The sequence below is a fragment of the Cuculus canorus genome, chromosome 10 (genome assembly GCF_017976375.1).
Source record: "Cuculus canorus isolate bCucCan1 chromosome 10, bCucCan1.pri, whole genome shotgun sequence".
Lineage (NCBI taxonomy): Eukaryota > Metazoa > Chordata > Aves > Cuculiformes > Cuculidae > Cuculus > Cuculus canorus.
In genome coordinates this window covers 21,384,435-21,403,097 of record NC_071410.1, presented here as the reverse complement: position 1 = coordinate 21,403,097, position 18,663 = coordinate 21,384,435, and the positions used below count along the sequence as shown (strand labels likewise).

At 47.1% G+C, this 18,663-nt stretch overlaps 1 protein-coding gene across 3 annotated transcripts in view; it reads right to left on the bottom strand.

Annotated features, from left to right (window-relative positions):
- Positions 1–1,466: 1,466 nt before the first annotated feature.
- Positions 1,467–18,663, bottom strand: part of LOC104063989 (ligand of Numb protein X 2) — a 34,475-nt gene continuing 17,278 nt past the window's right edge. For all 3 annotated transcript variants that reach the window (XM_009566276.2, XM_054075515.1, XM_054075517.1), the window contains exons 4-10: positions 17,071–17,267; positions 15,400–15,768; positions 12,935–13,114; positions 11,671–11,845; positions 11,287–11,497; positions 5,219–5,377; positions 1,467–4,149 (exon numbers count right to left, since the gene is read on the bottom strand). In XM_009566276.2, coding sequence (XP_009564571.2) covers positions 4,014–4,149; positions 5,219–5,377; positions 11,287–11,497; positions 11,671–11,845; positions 12,935–13,114; positions 15,400–15,768; positions 17,071–17,267 — 1,427 coding nt within the window. In that variant the 3' untranslated portion in view covers positions 1,467–4,013. The remainder of the gene's footprint in view (positions 4,150–5,218; positions 5,378–11,286; positions 11,498–11,670; positions 11,846–12,934; positions 13,115–15,399; positions 15,769–17,070; positions 17,268–18,663) is intronic.

The window sequence follows — 18,663 nt, the reverse complement described above, 5'->3', positions numbered from 1 at the left end:
AGGACAGAGCCTAGAATCGGGCTTCACAGCATCCCTCCCTCTCCAGCCACGTCGGAGTTGTGGTGGAACACCATGGTTTGGGGACAAGGATCTCTTATCAGTCGCCTGTGTGGGCATGGGCTGAGGACAGCTGTGCCACACTGAGAGGCAGCTTCAGGAACCACTGCTTCTGGTGCTGCGTGACGGAGTGAGGGGAAAGCTCCTGGCACAGCTCCGGGCTCCGGATGGTTGGTTTCAGATGGCATTGCCCAGGAGCTTGCAGGAACTTGGGATGAACCTGCTTTTATCCATTTGTGGCACAGCATGGGCAGAGGAGAAATCAAAACTGTTTGGTGCCTGCCCTGTGGAAACACACTTGTCTGCTGCGCAAAGACCAATGTGCCCACCCTCTGCTTCCAGAGATGGTTCTTGGGCTGGTGGCATCAGTGTTTGTCTGGGACCCAAGCTGGAAAGGAAAAAAGGGGCCTGTGCAGCGCTGAGTGCTCCAGGTGCCAAGTGTCGCTGAGAGCTGAAGATGAGCACTTCACAAGTCTCATTACCCAAATGCCAGCCAGCTCAAAGTGGAGAGAAATGTAAGGGATCAGTCCAGTCCTCCAGCTCCTGCCAGCACGCGAGAGGCTGCACTAAGGAGGAGAGGGGCTGACTCCATTGCTGTTGTGCAGCACGCACTGAATGGCAATGATGTCTCCTGGATCATCAGATGCTGCCCCTTCAGACAGGTCTATTCTGTGCTGCCTGCACTGTGGTAGCAGTCATGCCACAAGCTAACCCAGCCCTCCACTTGGACATGAAGCTCCTCTGGGAGCAGCAGTGGCAGCCCCAGCATTGTCCCGGAGTGGCTGTGCAGCACGCTCAGTCAGAGAGTTAAGCCTCAATAAATGAAGCTTGTGTTATTCCCTAGGTCAGCTTTGCAGTCCAGGTGCTACTGAGCCTCACAGGCACTCGTGGGCTGCAGCCAGGAGCCCGGGCACAGCTGAGGGGATGGGGGTGCAGGGGTTACTTTTGCCCAGGTCTTCTTCCTAGTCACAGCCATAGGACAGTCCAGCCTCTTTCCCCGGAGAAGCAGAAGACGACTGCGCTCTTTCCTGCCTCACAAGGTCAGTTTGTTGGAGAAGGGCCTGACGCCGAGGTGACCTTTCTGGTGACATTAGCAGCTGATACACTGGGAGGAAATTGTTAAAACACACCCAGGATCCATAGAATCATAGAATCACCAGGTTGGAAGGGACCCACTGGGTCATCGAGTCCAACCATTCCTAACACTCCCTAAACCATGCCCCTCAGCACCTCGTTCACCTGTCCCTTAAACACCTCCAGTGAAGGGGACTCGACCACCTCCCAATATCACAATAATTTATAATTTGTAATATCACAATAATTTATAAAGGCATCAAAACAAATTTAACATCTTTTCACACACTGATCTTGGAAATGCTTACATCGCTAAGACATTTTGGTGAAAATAAAGGCACCTTGAAACAAGATGGAGTAATAGGAAAAACCACACTGCAGAACCTGTCTGACGCAGCTGCATGGCCTTTTCCTGCTGCACAGCACTCGAGTGACAGTTGGGACTGCTTAGCAGGAATTGCCTTCTCCACCTACAGAAACATTTACTGTCCCATACCAGGCACTGATTCCGCACATTGATTGGAAAGAGATAAGCATCACTTTGGATATGCCTGTTCTTTGTGTCAGACAGGCTGAGTGCCTTGTTTTCCACAGGCACTTTCTGACTCCTGACTTTGCTCTCAGTACTCAGGAGCCCAGCGGGCCACATGCGCAGCCCGCAGCGGAGTTTATCACCCAGCCAAAGCACTGTGTGCCAGGGAAGCTTTGGAGCCTGATCGCAGGCTGTGCTACATACCAGCCAAAGGAAGGGAAGGCACCATGCGTGAACGCCTGCATCGCCCAGCAAGGAACAGCTCTGCTCTGCAGGAACATCAGATTACAGAGCAGCCAGCCCTAAGAAAAGCACTGCTTCGACAGTGACGGGCATGACCTGCAGTCAGTTACAGCAACAGGGAATTAAACGTTCCCTCTGGGCAGCCTCTCTACAGGAGAGAGAAACTACTCTGGTTCTGATAATCTGAGCTGGCCCGTAAAAGGTGGAGCAGAAGAGGCGTAAGAGGAAACACAGCGCTTACTGCAACCTGGTTTGAGAAAGACCTGTCATTTTTACTGCTGATTAACAACCTTCTTAAGAAAAGGGAACTGTTCCATGTGGACTGCCCAGGCACGAGCTTGGCAAGGCATCGTAGGTCAAACCAACCCGCCTTGCGTTCAGTTCTGTTATTCCAAATTTTAACTCTACAGGGGATGTGGTGGGCACGCAGGGCCCCTCTCGAGGCAGTGCATTTCCCACAGTCGGTATAACATGTTGAGCTTACCCCGCTCCAGTAAGGTGAGCGCTTGCTCCAGCTGCAGGAGGGACCTGAGCAGAGCTGCTGGAACTCATCTCGGTGCCTGACAGTGCAGGTGCCGTGTGGGGTACATCCTGCCCCCAACCTACCTTAATGCTGCATCTCATCACCAAGGAACTTGTACAAGTAAGGCAGCATCCCAGATTGAGGTTTCTTATAACACCTGTTTACAGAATGATCTCTTTTCTCTGGGAAAAGCCGGTCATTTTATCAAGTCCTAAAGCTAGGGAAGCCAGCCTGAGGAAGGGGATGAAAATTAAACAGTGCCTTATCCCTGGCTACTGTGACAGTTGCACTCCTTAACCAAACTGGCAGTAGTTTGATAGAGGCTCCAAAGGAGCAAAAGGCCTGAGCTATAACCAGGCTGAGAACTCTGAGAACAACCTGTTCTCTGCAAGCGGCATAAAGGCAAATGAGTTTGGGGCACCAATCATGCAGCTAACGCATGAATAGCGGGTGACTCTTCCACAGCTCCTTTATCAAGGAACAAAGGAGGTTGTGTGGACAAAGAGTCTTGCCCAGGCTTTTTCCATCACATGTAATTTGACTACAAGCCAGCCACTTTAGCCCATAAATACAGCAGCCTGAGTGAGCCTGCCTGGGGTTCTCCCTGCATGGTGCTGAGCTCCCCTTGCACAGGGACCCTCCAGGGTGCTCAAGGGTGAGAGGGCTTTCACAACAGCAGATCTTTGGTAAGCGCCCGATATCCTGCTTAACTTTGTGATTTGTCTTGATAACTTTGAGTCCTTGCTACAACCTTTGTGCAGCAGAGTGAACCTTGCTACTGAACTCTGAAATACCATGTGGTAAAAGTATGATTTTTAACAGTGAAACCACTTCTGCTCACACCTTTGACAGTGGTTCTTCAAGCAGTCTAAGTCACCCGTTTATGACAAATTGGCATAGTCGGCAGGATCCTAAATCATGATTCACAACAGCTGCCTGGTGATAGGACCTTCACAGAGGCCAACACAGCTCACCACGCAGCTCTTCAGCTAGGAGACCCTTTTAACTATAGGGGTTTTTTGATGTATAAACACATTCATTAGGTGTCAGTAACCTAACAATAGCAAGACTGGGAGCTACAGAACCACTTGACTGGGTCCCCTTACAGTGTTATCAGTGGCTTTTACCCGCACATATAACATGACTGAGTGTCCAAGAATGGCAGTCAGAGATCAGTGTTAAATGAGCAGGGAAATGACAGTCATAGTTGTTTTATCCTGTTCAAACCATGGAATGGAAAGCAGAGCTCCAAAACTGAGAAAAGCACCTCAAAGGCAATTTGTAGAGAAACGCTGGAAAAAGAGCATTCTCTGCCACAGCAATCCTGAAGAGCTTTAATGAGCCCAGGAAGCTACAACAACTGTTCAGATTACCCGTTACTTTGAGTCCAACAACCAGATTTGTTGATAACCTCAGCACGGTAGAGAAATATTGCCTGCAAAAAGGACCCTAACAGTCTCGCATAGCAATACGCTGTGCAGCGTGAGTTCAGCATTCCCTCGCTTTATCCACCACAGGCTGAGCTCTGTGTGATGGACAGCTGAGGTCTGATACCTGGAACTGTGGTGTTTTTCGCTTGAGCTTTCACACGAGGCTTCCTGGCCAGGACACCACAGTAAGGGTGATTTTGTTCCTTTGCTCCTTCAGCACTGGGATGAGTTCCGAGTTGCTCATTCCTATTGCTGGCACTCCATTTACTGCCACTATTTCATCACCACACCTAATCAGAAGACAAGAAACATGCTTATTAGGACTTATTTCATTGTTAACGCTGTCCTAGGACCCCCAAGGTCACCTAGAGCATCCTGAGCTAAGGCCATCAACTCTTTGTTGAAGCAACATTTTCACTTCTAAGTCAAAGAGGGCAAGGGAGGACGCTGCTAGTCCTCGAGTGACACAGCAGGAAAGGTCACCAGCAGCGTGACCAGCTGGCCAGGCAACAGAGGGGGAGGTTAGAGAAAACACATCTGTGCTGATAATTGCGGTCATCATCACTTGCCCGGCCACTGCTATGGGGAAGTGCTGACAGCACTGAAGCAACATAGCAGAGGTTCCAGTGCTGCCGTTGTGGCGCACCAAGCCACTGTCCTGGCACTCAAATGGGAACCCGGCTGGCCCCACTCCTCCCACCAAGGCTCTGACCCAGCTCTGCTCTTTTACACCCATTTCAGAGGAGCAAACCCAGCTACCTGCACTCAAACTGTGTCCCCTCAAGACAGCAGCCTCAGTTCTGTCTACAGCACTGCACCTGCGCTTGAAGCCCGCTGCATGCTTGCTGAGAAGCCGGCTCTGTTGGTTCCCAGAGATAACTCTGCAGGGATGTCCTGTGGAGTTCTCTGGCTCCCCTATTCACTCACCATGATTAGTAACCAGGTCAGCAAAGCTCGTTTTAAGTTTCCTGCACAGGAGGGCTTTTGATTCTTCCACTGGGATACTTTTCCTAATCCAGGAGATTGTGTTCTCTGGAACCTCCCAAGATTCACTTCAAACATCCCCTTTCTACTTTTATCTAATTATTCAATTAAAACTTTATAGCCTTTTAAAACATAACTGTTAATTCCTTTTAATTACACCTTTATAGAGAAACCCAAACTCCCTAATATAAGATTTAGTTTGTTACAGCTTTAGTAACAGTGTGCAAGTAAGCTACATGAGTGAGAGTCTAAGAATCAGCAGTGATTAATGTTTTGCTCTGCTAGTTAAAAGGGTAGAAGCCAGCCCCGCAGTAAAATGCTGCCCTGAGTAGTGTTCAGACACACAGAGAGACCCACAGGGCAGCTCATACTTACCTCAGTTTCCTGTCTCGGAAGGCAGGAGTCCCAGGCACTATGGTTTTGATGAAGAATGGCTGATTTCCTTTGCTTTCCTCAAAGCCTCCAACAATGCTGAAGCCCCAGGTTTCCAAGTTTCCTTTACTAAGGACAATATCCTGACAGCAGTGAAGGTAGCTGTGGAGACAGGCACAGTCAAAACCAGAGAGTGCTTATGAGTGTCCCTCAAGGAAAACCACCTGGTCAGAAGCTGATGTTTCCCCTTGCAGAAAGCAAAGCTGTGTAACAGCCTTGTATTTATTTTCCTTTTTTAAGGACATGAGGCAACCCCTCTGCAGGGTGTGCTCCAGGGATAATCACATAGAATCATAGAATAGTTTGGTTAGAAAGGACCTTAAAGCCCATCCAGTTCCAACCCCCTGCCATGGGCAGGGACACCTCCCACGGGATCAGGCTGCCCAAGGCCCATCCAACCTGGCCTGGAACACCTCCAGGGACGGGGCAGACACCACTGCTCTGGGCAACCTGGGCCAGGGCCTCACCACTCTCATAGAAGAAAATTCCTCTTTTTATAGAGGAAATTCCCCTTTTTGTCCAGTCTAAATCTGCCCCTCTCCATTTTATACCCATTGCCCCTCGTCCTATCACTCCAAGCCTTTGTAAACAGTCCCTCTCCAGCTTTCTTGTAGCCCCTTCAGGTACTGGAAGGTCACTATCAGGTCTCCTCGGAGCCTTCTCTTCTCCAGGCTGAACAACCCCAACTCTCTCAGCCTGTCTTCCTATGGAAGGTGCTCCAGCCCTCGGATCATCTTTGTAGCTCTCCTCTGGACCTGTTCCAACAGCTCCATCTCCTTCTTCTGTTGAGGATTCCAGAACTGGACACAATCCTCCAGGTGAGGTCTTACGAGAGAGAAACAGAGGGGCAGAATCCCCTCCCTCGCCCTGCTGGCCACGCTTCTTTTGATGCAGCTCAGGACACGGTTGGTTTCTGGGCTGTGAGTGCACATTGCCAGCTCATGTTGAGCTTCTCATCAACCAGCACCCCTTCAGATGCAGTCATTTTCTGCAGGGCTGCATCTGAAGATGCCAGTCCTTCAGAAATCTCAGTGTCGTTAAGGCTAGTTCAAGAGTTAGCAGAAAATTACCATTTCTCTAGAGGGTTTTTGTGACCTAAAGATTAATCAATAACTCAGAGAATTCTGCTAATGAAGACGCACAGTACTAGTGACTAAAATTAACTGTGAACTGCTGTTACACCCATGCAACTATTGGTAATCCAGCTTTTTTATTCCATCTGTACGCTCCATGGTTGGTACAAGGAAGGCCTTCAGCAGCTATGTATCACTGATGGCAAGCAAACATAGGAGGTAGGGCAGCCTTTCTTCTACCATCTACCAAATGGGAGTGTGAGAGGTCTTCCCCGCAGGACCTACGCCCCAGACTGCTGTGTACAGTGAGATCCTGGGCTCCTCAGAGAGGTCCCAGACCACTGGGTTTGGATGTCAGCCACTGAGGTCTGGTTTCTCAGAGGGGAGCAGAATAATGGGTAGGTAAGTGCTAACGGCATTTGCTCCTCGAGGTTGCAGCAAAGACATCACAGCCTTTGCGAGGCATCTGGAAAGGTGCGGCAGAAGTGCAGGCAAGCAGCTCGCATACTCACAGTCAGGTTACATCCTGGCACCAGGGCACTGCCAGAGCTGCACTGCCTGAAACTGCTGCTGATCACCCTACCGAGGTATTCCAGCAGCTAAACTTTTCCTAATAAACGTTTTTACCTCGAGGGCTTTGCCTTAGCAGTTTGCAGATGAGTTTCAGATTTCAAAAGCCTTCTCGGATAACTTCTCACTCAGAAAAAGATCCAATTATCTACCTCCAAACCATAATTCACTTTTCTATGAGTTCTTCACACACAAATGCTAAAAGACCCAGCTCTAGCTTACCAGCATCTGCATGGTTTTATTCTACGGGTACTACGCAAGTGTAGAAGCACAGCTATAGAAATGTATATGCCCTTCTATTCCTCTCTCGGAAGACCTCACCTGGAGGATTGTGTCCAGTTCTGGAATCCTCAACAGAAGAAGGAGATGGAGCTGTTGGAACAGGTCCAGAGGAGGCTACAAAGATGATCTGAGGGCTGGAGCACCTTCCATACGAGGACAGGCTGAGAGAGTTGAGGTTGTTCAGTCTGGAGAAGAGAAGGCTCAGAGGAGACCTTAGAGCAGCTTCCAGTGCTGAAAGGGGCTACAAGAAAGCTCGGGAGGGACTGTTTACAAAGCTTGGAGTGATAGAAGGGCAATGGGTGTAAACTGGAGAGGGGCAGATTTAGACTAAACATAAGGAGGAATTTCTTCACCATGAGAGCGGTGAGGCCCTGGCCCAGGTTGCCCAGAGCAGTGGTGGCTGCCCCATCCCTGGAGGTGTTCCAGGCCAGGTTGGATGGGCCTTGGGCAGCCTGATCCAGTGGGAGGTGTCCCTGCCCATGGCAGGGAGGTGGAACTGGATGGGCTTTAAGGTCCTTTCTAACCAAACTATTCTATGATTCTATATGGCATCTAGTGCAAGAAAAAAGCCCAGAGAGCAGGAGTGGCAGGCACTACATCAGCACAGAACATAAATAAAAACATTAGATACATTCTCGAAAAGCTGGAAAAGGCTGTTCACTAGAAAACAAGTTTTCTGTACGAAAAAGATGTTTTAGGAAGAGAAACGTTAATTTACTACAGTGGAAAATGACTGTGGGGAAAGAATTTTAGACTTTGCAGAAAGTAAAGGTGCAAGTTTTATTCTGACAAACATACTACTGAGTCTGCAGTTGTGCATCCCGCTCAGAGCTGAGGGAGTGAGCCGTTTCGGTGGGGCCAGGGCAGGGAGCACCTCACTGTTGTGGCAGGAAGAGCTCAGGCTTTATGGAGACCAGCTTCAGATAAACCTCAAGGAAAAAGGCAGGAGGAAAACTGCTTTTCCATGCCCCAAAAATTACCCATAAGCCACACTGTGCGTCGTTATTGGTTCGAGAGTCACAGCTTTTGCAGAGAACAGATAAATCAATCCATAAACTTAGTATTTCTGGTATCTTTAGGGTTCAGTACGCAATGAATTAGGACACACTGTCTTCTGTGACACATACATGACGATGATAACCATTCCGCAACAATAAGTATTAGCATACCTGGAACGCTCACTGCCACCAAGTAATAACAAAGCCAAGAGTGGAGAAGGACTAAGTTTACAACAACAGCAGAGCTACTCACCGTTGTCTTCCAGACAAAAAATGCGAGAAAGCTACAGTCACCTGGTTCAGAACAGCCAATACTGGTGGACAGAAAATATTACTACACTGTCCCTCTTCCAGGGATGTTTGCGTCAGTGGAAGTGTGCAGCACTGCCCATATCAGAGGTGGAAGATGCACCAAGCTTACACACCAAATGCTGTGGTGTGGAGGTACCCTTAGGACCGCAGAGTAGTTTTCCTTTAGGAAGAACGTGACTGAGATGCTCGTGTTATTCCTTCTGTTAACCAAGAGAGGTACAGGACTGGGGCTGTAATTTTCCTCCTAAAACCCTTCTGCAACAGCGAGCGCCCCAGCCCATAACCCCAGTTCTGCAGTGTGGGCTGCAGGGGCTCCCTGAGGCTATGTCCGCTTTAGCAGGGCAGCCCAAAAGGAACAGATCTGAGTGGAACAACTGTTCCTGAGGACTCAGGGTCCGGTTTTGGTACATTTCTGGGGATTTTCTGTAATCATAGAATCATAGAATAGTTTAGTTGGAAGAGACCTTAAAGATCATCCCATTCCAACCCTCCCACTGGCTCAGGCTGCCCAAGGCCCATCCAACCTGGCCTTGAACCTCTCCAGGGATGGGGCAGACACCACTGCTCTGGGCAACCTGGGCCAGGGCCTCACCACTCTCATCGTGAAGAAATTATTCTTTATCTCAAGCCTAAATCTGCCCCTCTCCAGTTTATACCTATTGCCCCTTGTCCTATCACTACAAGCCTTTGTAAACGTTCCCATACGGGAGGCGCTCCAGCCCTCAGATCATCTCGGTAGCCCTCCTCTGGACCCATTCCAACAGCTCCACCTCCTTGTTCTGTTGAGGATTCCAGAACTGCACACAATCCTCCAGATGAGGTCTCAGAAGAGGAGAATAGAGGGGGAGAATCACCTCCCTTGACCTTCTGTCGAAGCTTCATTTGATGCAGCCCAGGATAGTGTTCATGTCTGTTTGTGCCAGAGTGCAGTGAGCCTTCTTCTGCAGCAGTTTAGCCCCATTTGAAAGGAACCCAGTTTGGGCTAGACCTCTCTGCGATGTGAGTTAAAACAGCAAGTGAGGATAACTGGGATTCTCGCTTCCAGAGTGCATTCCTGAGCCAAACTGAAGTGCTAGCACAGAGGCTCTCTGAGCGTTCTCAGGTGACAAACAAGGGTGTCATTTCAGTTTATGGATTCTCAGCAATAATTAAAAATAAGTTGATTGTGGCAGCTACAATCTCAAATATAGATATATTGTTTAGCTGAAAAAGGCAGATTCTTAGTGGCTTTAGGGAAATCAGTCACTCTGTGGACATCTGGCTAATCGCTACCAGATCTTACTGTGAGCAGATGGGAAAATGAGTGAGGGAACACAAAAATCACAGCAACTTTTACTATCGGAAACAAGAAAGAAGATTTTGTCAGATCCTGAAACCCTCTTTTGTGCCTCCTAACCACCCTCACACCCACAGAAGAATGGCAGACAAATTCATATGCCTGAATTCAGGTCAGTGTAAGAAAAGAAGACTGAAGAGCAGAAAGGCTACGCAAAACCATTGTTCCTTTCTTCAGTAGCAAGGTGCAGTAACCATTAAATGAAGGGGAGCCAACATTAATGCCAGCAGCCATAGAATTTCAAGCAGTGCGTTAAATGGCACGTAATGTCTGTAGGCTCTTGAAACAAAGGGTGATCAAAGAGCAAAGAGTGGACTGCAGTCTGTGCAGCAGAAGGTGTGAGAAAGGTGCGAGCTGACAGATAGCCAAATACACTGGAAAAGGAAGAAGAGAGAAAGTCCAGCTGGGCTTTGCCTTGTACTTCACCACAGGAGCACATATGAGGAACAAACCCCAGCCAGCGTCTGAGGGCTTGCACTCAGGTTTGGGCTGTCCAGGTGCAGCTTTGGCCAGTTCATCCCAGGCCTGCCCAGAACAGATGGGTTGATTCCCTGGGGGAGCAACCAGTAGGACGGGGCTGGATACTGGCCAAGGTACAGTCGCTGGAGGCAAAAAAACCTACCCTCCTTGGGCAGTTTTGTTACAGGCTGCTAAGTAACACAAAGGCAACATAACAGAGGCTTTGTTATTTATTCTTCTTTCAGGTGCCTCAAGAAACAAGGCTGTAAATAATCTGAGCTTCCCAAAGAAGCTCAATTCTCCAGAGGTTCATCTCTCCAGGAAGGAGGCAGAAATTCAAGCTTTCAAAAGCCTCTGCTCTGTCATCTGGAGCTTACCACATTGCTGCTAAAATTTGGCTAAGTCTACAATCCAAAAGCCTTGCAGCAACTCAACTATTAAGAATCATTTCTGCTTCGTGCTAAAGATGACACAATTACGACAGCCAAATAGAATCATACAGGAAGAACGCCTGTTCCTAACTGAGATAACGGGATTCAAAACTCTAAAACGGCACAGGCATCTGTTGGCTTCTGTTACGCAATCCAGGAAGAGACACAGAGTGATTTCAGTTAATGATATTTCAGCAGTCTGTATCTATGTTGACTATGTGTCAACTCAGTGCCTCAAATCCCAAATCTATACTTTTTATTGTCTGTGTCAGTACTCTTAGAAAAAAGGGTTTCAGGAACTTCTGAAATATGGCTACTGTCCAACAGAAGTGGAGGAACCATTGGTCACACCATGAAAAGCAGTGCAAGTTTCTTACGCATTCATTATACTGTGATCTCCTTGACAAATAAGGCATTCCACTGCCTTAGAGCGAGATGAGAATACCATAAATGCTTCCAAGCCAACCAACCAAGCAATTAATTTCTAGTGTTTGAGTGAAAGTCAGCTCTGCGATTAAGCAAATCTCTGTACCGTCACAAACAAACGTACCTAGGCAATCCGAGCCAGGTGATCCAGAGGGGAGACCAGCTGAATCCTTGCTCCTTGATGTCCAGAGACTGTTCTGTTGAGTTCAATGAAACGATTTCCAAGGCCTTCAGTACAACTGAGTGGGAAGCTGCATTAGATTTCAGTGCTGAGACAGCTTCATAGTAGTTCAGCTGAGTCAAATCAATGCCATTTACGCTCAAAAGTACATCTCCTGTTGATTAAATAAGATAGTATTATTATGGACCTCTTGCTGTGAAGCCCATTTCTGCCTTAAGGTCTCACGTGGAATCCTGTTCCAGCCCCACTTTAGTGTCCAACTTTTGCTCAACAAAAAAAAAAACCCAAATGCTTCCTGAAAGATAAAGGGTCTGCGAACCTCCTTACCTCGCTTGATTCTGCCGTCCCTGAAGAGGCATCCAATCGGCTGAACACTAGTTACATAGATAGGGAGCTTGTTTTTGTTATCCCTTCCACCTCCAATTGTTATTCCTAAAGATTCCTTTGGTTCCTTTTTTATTGCAACTATCTTTTCATGACTTGTGTATCCCTGAGGTAAGTCCTACAAAGGAAAGACAGTACAAAATGCAGCTTCATTAATGCAATTAACATGGGAAGCCCAGTTCTGGAAGAAGATAGCAGACCATCTTGCATCTTTGATCCAGAACATTTTGGGAATGTTGCTAGATGGCAAATGCAGCTTCTAATGTGCTTGCTCTGCATAGAAATACTACCCTGTATTTCCAAAGTGACATCACCACAACTGAGGCACTGCTCTCCTAACGATGCCACGTTCATTTGCTGTAGAGATGCTCTCTCTGAGGAGAACAATTCTGCACTGAAGAACAAGCTGCCAACTCATTTCAAGGCCATTCATATCAAGCAATCAAATGCTCTCTCATGTGACGACTACGTGTTCAGGCTGCAGCGAAAGCACCTATTATAGTATACACTGCAGAAACTACATGTAAACTATGTTCTAAGATTTAAATCAAGGAACCATGTGCCAGTCATTTCTGACAGCTATTAACTAAACTCCAGAGACATTTAGAAGTCTAAGCAGTTCTAGCAAGTTTTCGCACTCAAATGGAAGCTCTAAATGTAGAGCAAATCTCACCAGATACAAGACACTGGCGATTCTCTTTATGCTCATCCTGTTTCTTATAATATGCAAATGGATGGCAGATGCAACACAAGCCATACAGTGTAACATGTGTAGTTTCTCCTTCTGTACCACAAATCCCTCTGGCTCCAAACCAGAAGCATGAATTGGTGTCATTGTGCAATACTCTGAACATGTTGTGCTTGATGGACGCCAAGAAGCAAGTCAAGTGTTTCATGGATGGTAAATGTCCCATTGCCCTTTCCAGAGTAGGAAGGATTAAACACTGCTTATGCATCAACATTAGAGACATGTGAAGGAATTTTGACGTATTTTTTCCAATATCTGTGTTTCACACTAGATAACAAACATACAGTTGTCCAGTACCAAAAGCCACGAACCTTCTGCTTTTCAACAGCTCAGGAAGAAATGGAGACAATCATCCGTCTCATGTGATAAATCACCATCACACAGCAAATGTAACAGATCTGACCAAGCGGTCTAAGACTAAGAATAACCAGCAATTTTGCTGCTCTTTACAAAACTTGCCTTCTGGTAGTTAGATTTTCGTCTGTAGTGATTCTGATCTAGTCGTCTCCGATGGTGCACTGGACTTCCTCTATTGCTGCTGCTGCTGCTGCTGTTGGATGTGCTGCTCTCTTCCACCGGCTCTGACAGCTGTAAGCCTGGCTGCCTCAGGACCACAAAGTTGACTCGTGATTCAGTGCTCTGCCAGGCAAAACAAAAAATGGGTAAATAAATCAGATAGAAAAATAAACTAGAAATTACGGACGGCCCCTGTCATTTTCTCATGGAGAGAGAAGTGTTGGCATGGGTTTCTACAGTCTGAAACAGGGCTGTGCAATGTGATACAAGGGGTTTTGTGAAGCACCACGGAGTCCTCTGGTGAAAAGAAAAACAGAACTAGCAAGCGTTAGTCAGAAGGAACAGGAGTAGAGACAGGCTTCACTCATGCCTTTCTCCCCTACAAGTGCCAAACAAGAGGAAGTGGAAAGGGATGATAAATTCCTAATCCCACTTCAGTACAAATAACCAAGAATGCTGAATGCTCTACATGACGGGTGACCCATGATATGAGTACTGTATGCTTTTTCTTTTATTGGAAAGAAACTCATTCAAGCTCTTTCCCTCCCAGCTGATGCACCATGCCTATTGTTCCACATCTCCCACCCATTTTTTTCCCACAGTACCTGAAGATGTGGCCTTTTGTCTAAAATTGCTGCCAACTAACATTTAACGAGCTGTACAGCTGGCCTTGGTAGAATACAGGGAGAGTATTTGCTATTGTCACTGCTCTTCTAATGTGGCTTGTAAGCTCAGATAAGTTTGGCAAACCCTTATTGTGAAGGACTCCAGTGAAGGAAGGCGTATGCACACTTGGGACATTTCCTGCAATCGAAAAGAGAAGTACAGCTGCCACCCTCACTTCTTGTTATGGGACCCCGTTTCCCTGGTGCCACAGCTCCCTGGCAGCAGTGAACTCTCTGGCCTTGGAAGAAGGACTGCATCAACTGCTCTGGGGTTTTCTGTCTTTTTAAAACTAGTGCAGGTGAGTTTTGTTTTCTGAAACAGAATTTAAAGCTTCTTGCCTCCAAAGTCACTTGAGGTAGAGCAATTTTTTTCCAGACAAGTTGGCATGTATCCATGTCTTAATAAAATATATTGCATACATCATGTCCTAAGATGAAGATTCACCCTCCCCTTCAGCCAGGGGTACCAGACTATGCACAGGACCTACAGATGTGCAGATGTATCTATAGAGCTGTGAATGGTACCTTACAATATGGGTAGATTGCAAATGGTTTGCAATCAAAATTAAAATTACATTTAACCAAGAATTCGAATTAGCACTCAGATGAACAGAGATCACGTTTGGAAGACTGTCGCAGTTTTACACAAATACCACTTCAAAAGGAACTCAATCCTAAAACCCACTGAAGCCAGGTCGAAGACTTTGGTTACTGATTTCAGTGGGATCAAGAAAGAACTCATCATATAAGAGTTTATACTTGCACATTACAAAGGAAATAGAGCAGCACTTAATGGGATGCAAACAAAATTCCCAGAGACCACAGAAAGGAATCACATCTATGACATAAAAAAGGATCTGAGTACTGGAACTCTGCTCTTTCTTTCCTTTTCTCCCACGCCACTGCACTCCTGTGCTGATTGCCAGGAAGAGAACTGGCTCCCTCTCACTCTGCTGACCTCCGGTCCTTTCCGGGATATAAACAGTATGTGATGAGATGTATTGTGTCGGGATCTTTAGGAAAAAAAAAAAACTGGAGTCATCTCCAGGTCTAGAAAGATAAAGAATTTAAACTGATCTACATGATTTCTGCTGCACACGTAACAATCCTCAATCCTTAATCTAAAATTTCTTGCTCATTCATTTCACCAGAACATCTGGCATGCTACAATAGCAGCACATTCCTATCACGCAGGGAGTGACCATTTCTCTTCTGCCCACTTAGTGGTTTACAATGTTTTTAGTCTGAGGTGCCTCATGCTGTTTTCTAGATTTCCTTCCCCAAACTAGGTAAAAATGGGGAGAAAGATCAGTCAAAAGGGTTCTCTTCTGTGCTGCCAGTCTATTGCATCTCCCAGCAAACGTCTTTAGTTTGACTGCTTGAAGTACAAGCAGCTGTCCTAATCTCTCCTTGTACCTACACAGTGCATACCAATATTCACGCTGCAAGGAAGACTCCAAACACCACAGCACAAAGGAGATCCAATTGCCTTAAGCTGAACTGAAGTGCCGTGAGCAACTGCCGCGCTTCAGACTCGTCAGAGGTGACTCACGATGGATTCCCACTCTTCATGTTTATCTTCACTTGGAAGCAGTGCTTCCCACACATCCACAGGGAAGTCACTTTCCCAAAGACATATTTCAGGGAATGCGGCTTGCTCCTTGGGTCAGAACAGGAGCCCTGCCATCCACGCAGACAGCTGCGGAGTCATTAGCCCTACAACCTCCCTATCTCATAAATTACCTGGATTATCTGCGCAGCAGCCTCAGGTGTTCCTTGCCTCAAATCCTGGCCGTTTATTGACAGGACTCTGTCATTCCGACTCAGCTTTCCATTTTTGGCTGCCAATCCTCCCTCTAACAGATCTAGAATAAAAATCCCTGCCTCATCTGTCTTCCTGATCAGTTTGATTCCCAAGGGTTCAGCTCGGTCTCTCTTTATCAAGGTAACATGGATCACTTCCCGACTGGCAGCAGAAGTGGAATCCTGCTGTGCAGTCTTATTGGAAAAAATCTTCTCCTGCAGGACCATGAGGTGGAGAACAGGACCTGGGTGGCGCAGGAAGGAGACAGCTTGGCAGTGAGTCACACTGCTGATGTTGACACCATTCACCTAGAAAGACAAACAAACCAGAGTCACTAATCAGAACCTCCATAATGTAAGCGTTGTCCACAGTGCAGAACATCACGAAGTTGGAGACAGGATGTACGACTCCCTGTGCAACGCCGTGACTGAGGCAGCTGCTTCTGACGCACATTAGACAGCAGAATTTTCTAAAGCAGAATGCAGAAAGCAGATGAAGTTAGACCATAATTGCTGGTGAATAGCTGAGGACAAGGACAAGGCAGGACAACTCACATAACTAACAAATCTAAGACTGCAAAATATTAAATCACTGCATCCATCCCATGGCAACGCAGAGCTGATTTCCCTTAACTTCTAGGGTTCAATACACACTTGGAAGAGAAATCGAATACCACCCTCCCTCACACTCAAGCTGCAGATTTGTCCACAGCTGCTGGAATCATCAGCCTAATCATGCTTTTACCAAGTAACTCTGAGAAGCTATCTTTTGCTTTGCCTGTTGTCACGTAAGACCAGGTGCAGTCCTCTTTTAGGATGTAAACAGGGCTACTGTGGGGGACCTGCCCTATTTACAGCCCAGTCAAGACTGAGGCATGTACAATTCAACTGGATAAACCAGAAGTTACTAAGATCTAAGAAAGCAACTCAAAGATCATATTGGCTACTCGTGCATGTGGGGCTGCCAGTCCACAGTCCAACAGGACAATGCGGTCTTTATGGCTTGTCAAATGACTAGGCAGCTGTCGCTTGGAGGTGCTAACAGTTCTTGCTGCAAGTAGGCTGTGCTGCTGCATACAAGCTTCCGTCACCTCAATTAGCCCACTGTAAGGCAGTGTGATTAATCTGGGGACTCCATCTGGCCCTGGGTTAGCCTGGTATGAGGATGGTGCTCTTCATTACTCACATTACATATCTGATGCTTACTTCAAGTCATAAGGTCTTAAACTTTGGACCTGCCCATTCTGAATATGCAGCTTAAGCAATAGAGCAGAGCAAGCAATTATAAGACTTCCTAAGTAGAGCAGAGTCCTTTGGAGAGAAACAATGCTCCTGTATGAAGTTTCTCAGAGAGATTTTTTTTTTTACTTTATCCAGAATGGTCTACATTTCTGGAAAACTATCAAATATGCGAGGAATAGGAGAGGAACCTCAAAAATCTGACTCTTGGCCCCAGCAGATACACAATGCTGCTGACATACAAGTCTGATCAGTGCTTTAAAACTCTCAGCTGTAGAGATTTCCCAGCTTTCCTAGGCAACTCTCCTCAACCAGACAGCATCTAAAGTCCAGAGAAGCAATGGGACTCTCAAAAGGACGGGTTTTACATACCTCAAGAATATGGTCCCCTGGTGCTATTCTTCCATCCACAGCAATGACAGAATCCCGCAAGACTTCCTGAACAACAATGTTTCCTAGTGGAGTGTCTTTACCCCCAACTATCCTCATCCCCAGCTCTTCCTCTGGGTCTTCTCGGTGAATTTCAATTGTGTTTGTTTCAGCCACAAGACTGGTTCTCTGGGGAAGGTCTGAATGGGGAAATTGAAGAGGGAAAAACCAACCCATTAATAGAATTTTCCTCCACATAGCACCACAAGATTTATAACACTGGCAGGCTGGGCTCAAAGTAGCATGTGAAGGGAAAGCAGCTATTAGGAGTGGACAGAAGAGGTCTTTTAAAAGCCCCTGTTTCTTCACAGTTTCTCCATAACGTTTCTCATCTTCTCTGAGCTCATGGCAAATTTAAACTCTTCCATTACTATTTCTAGGGTTTTATTATAAATCATAGCATCACAGAATGGTTTGGGTTGGAAGGGACCTTAAAGCCCATCCAATTCCACCCCCTGCCATGGGCAGGGACACCTCCCACTGGATCAGGGGCTCCAAGCCCCATCCAACCTGGCCTGGAACCCCTCCAGGGATGGGGCAGCCACCACTGCTCTGGGCAACCTGGGCCAGGGCCTCCCCACCCTCACAGCAAAACATTTCTTCCTAAAATCTCATCTCAATCTCCCCTCTTGCAGCTGAAAACCATTCCCCCCATCCTGGCCTCCATGATCAAGAGCTCCTCCCCAGCTTTCCTGGAGCCCCTTTCAGGACTGGAAGCTGCTCTAAGGTCTCCCCAGAGCCTTCTCTTCTCCGGGCTGAAAAAACCCCAAACCCCAACTCTCTCAGCCTGTCCTCGTACAGGAGGTACATCAGCTCCCAGATCATCTCCACGGCTTCCTCTGGACTTGCTCCAAGGACCACATTCAATCTGTTTCAATTACCCTTTAGAGATATATTTTCCTGCAGCGACAGCTGGCCTACCAGAAGTGCACACATCACAAACACCAAATTCCACAATGTCCATTAGAAAAGAGGACAACTGAGCTGTAATTACTGCTCTGCTGTGCAACTTCCATTCTCTAATTTCCTTTCCTCCTCTTTTCCCAACCCCGCTGCAAAACAGGAGCAATGTTTGCCTATTCGTAGCATACTGAAGACTAAGCAATGCTCCTCAGACACTTTGAAGATGAAAGTTGTTGTTAGCGTGTCATATTAACCCAACGAGCACCACGGCATTTAGGCAGGCCCATAGCTCTAACGAAGTCAAGCACGCTGCCTGTCAGGGTGAACAGCAGCTGGGTCATGAGAGATGCAAAACTGCACCAAGCATTCTTTGGGAAGAGGCTACCAGAGAAGTAAACTGACCTGTGCCTTAGCTCAGGCACAGGCACAGTAGTTGCCCGCTCCAGCATCTGCATCCTTGGAAACTGAGAATAGCTGTGAAACAGGGCCCAGATTTCTCCGCTGCTGCCTTCCAACAGTGGTTCTGTACTGAAGTGGAGGTTCACTTCAGTGAACCAGGTTACTTTTATCTGCAAGAGTTAGTGACTGTCAACCCAGAAACCAAGTTACACTATGCACACAGGCTTGTGCTAA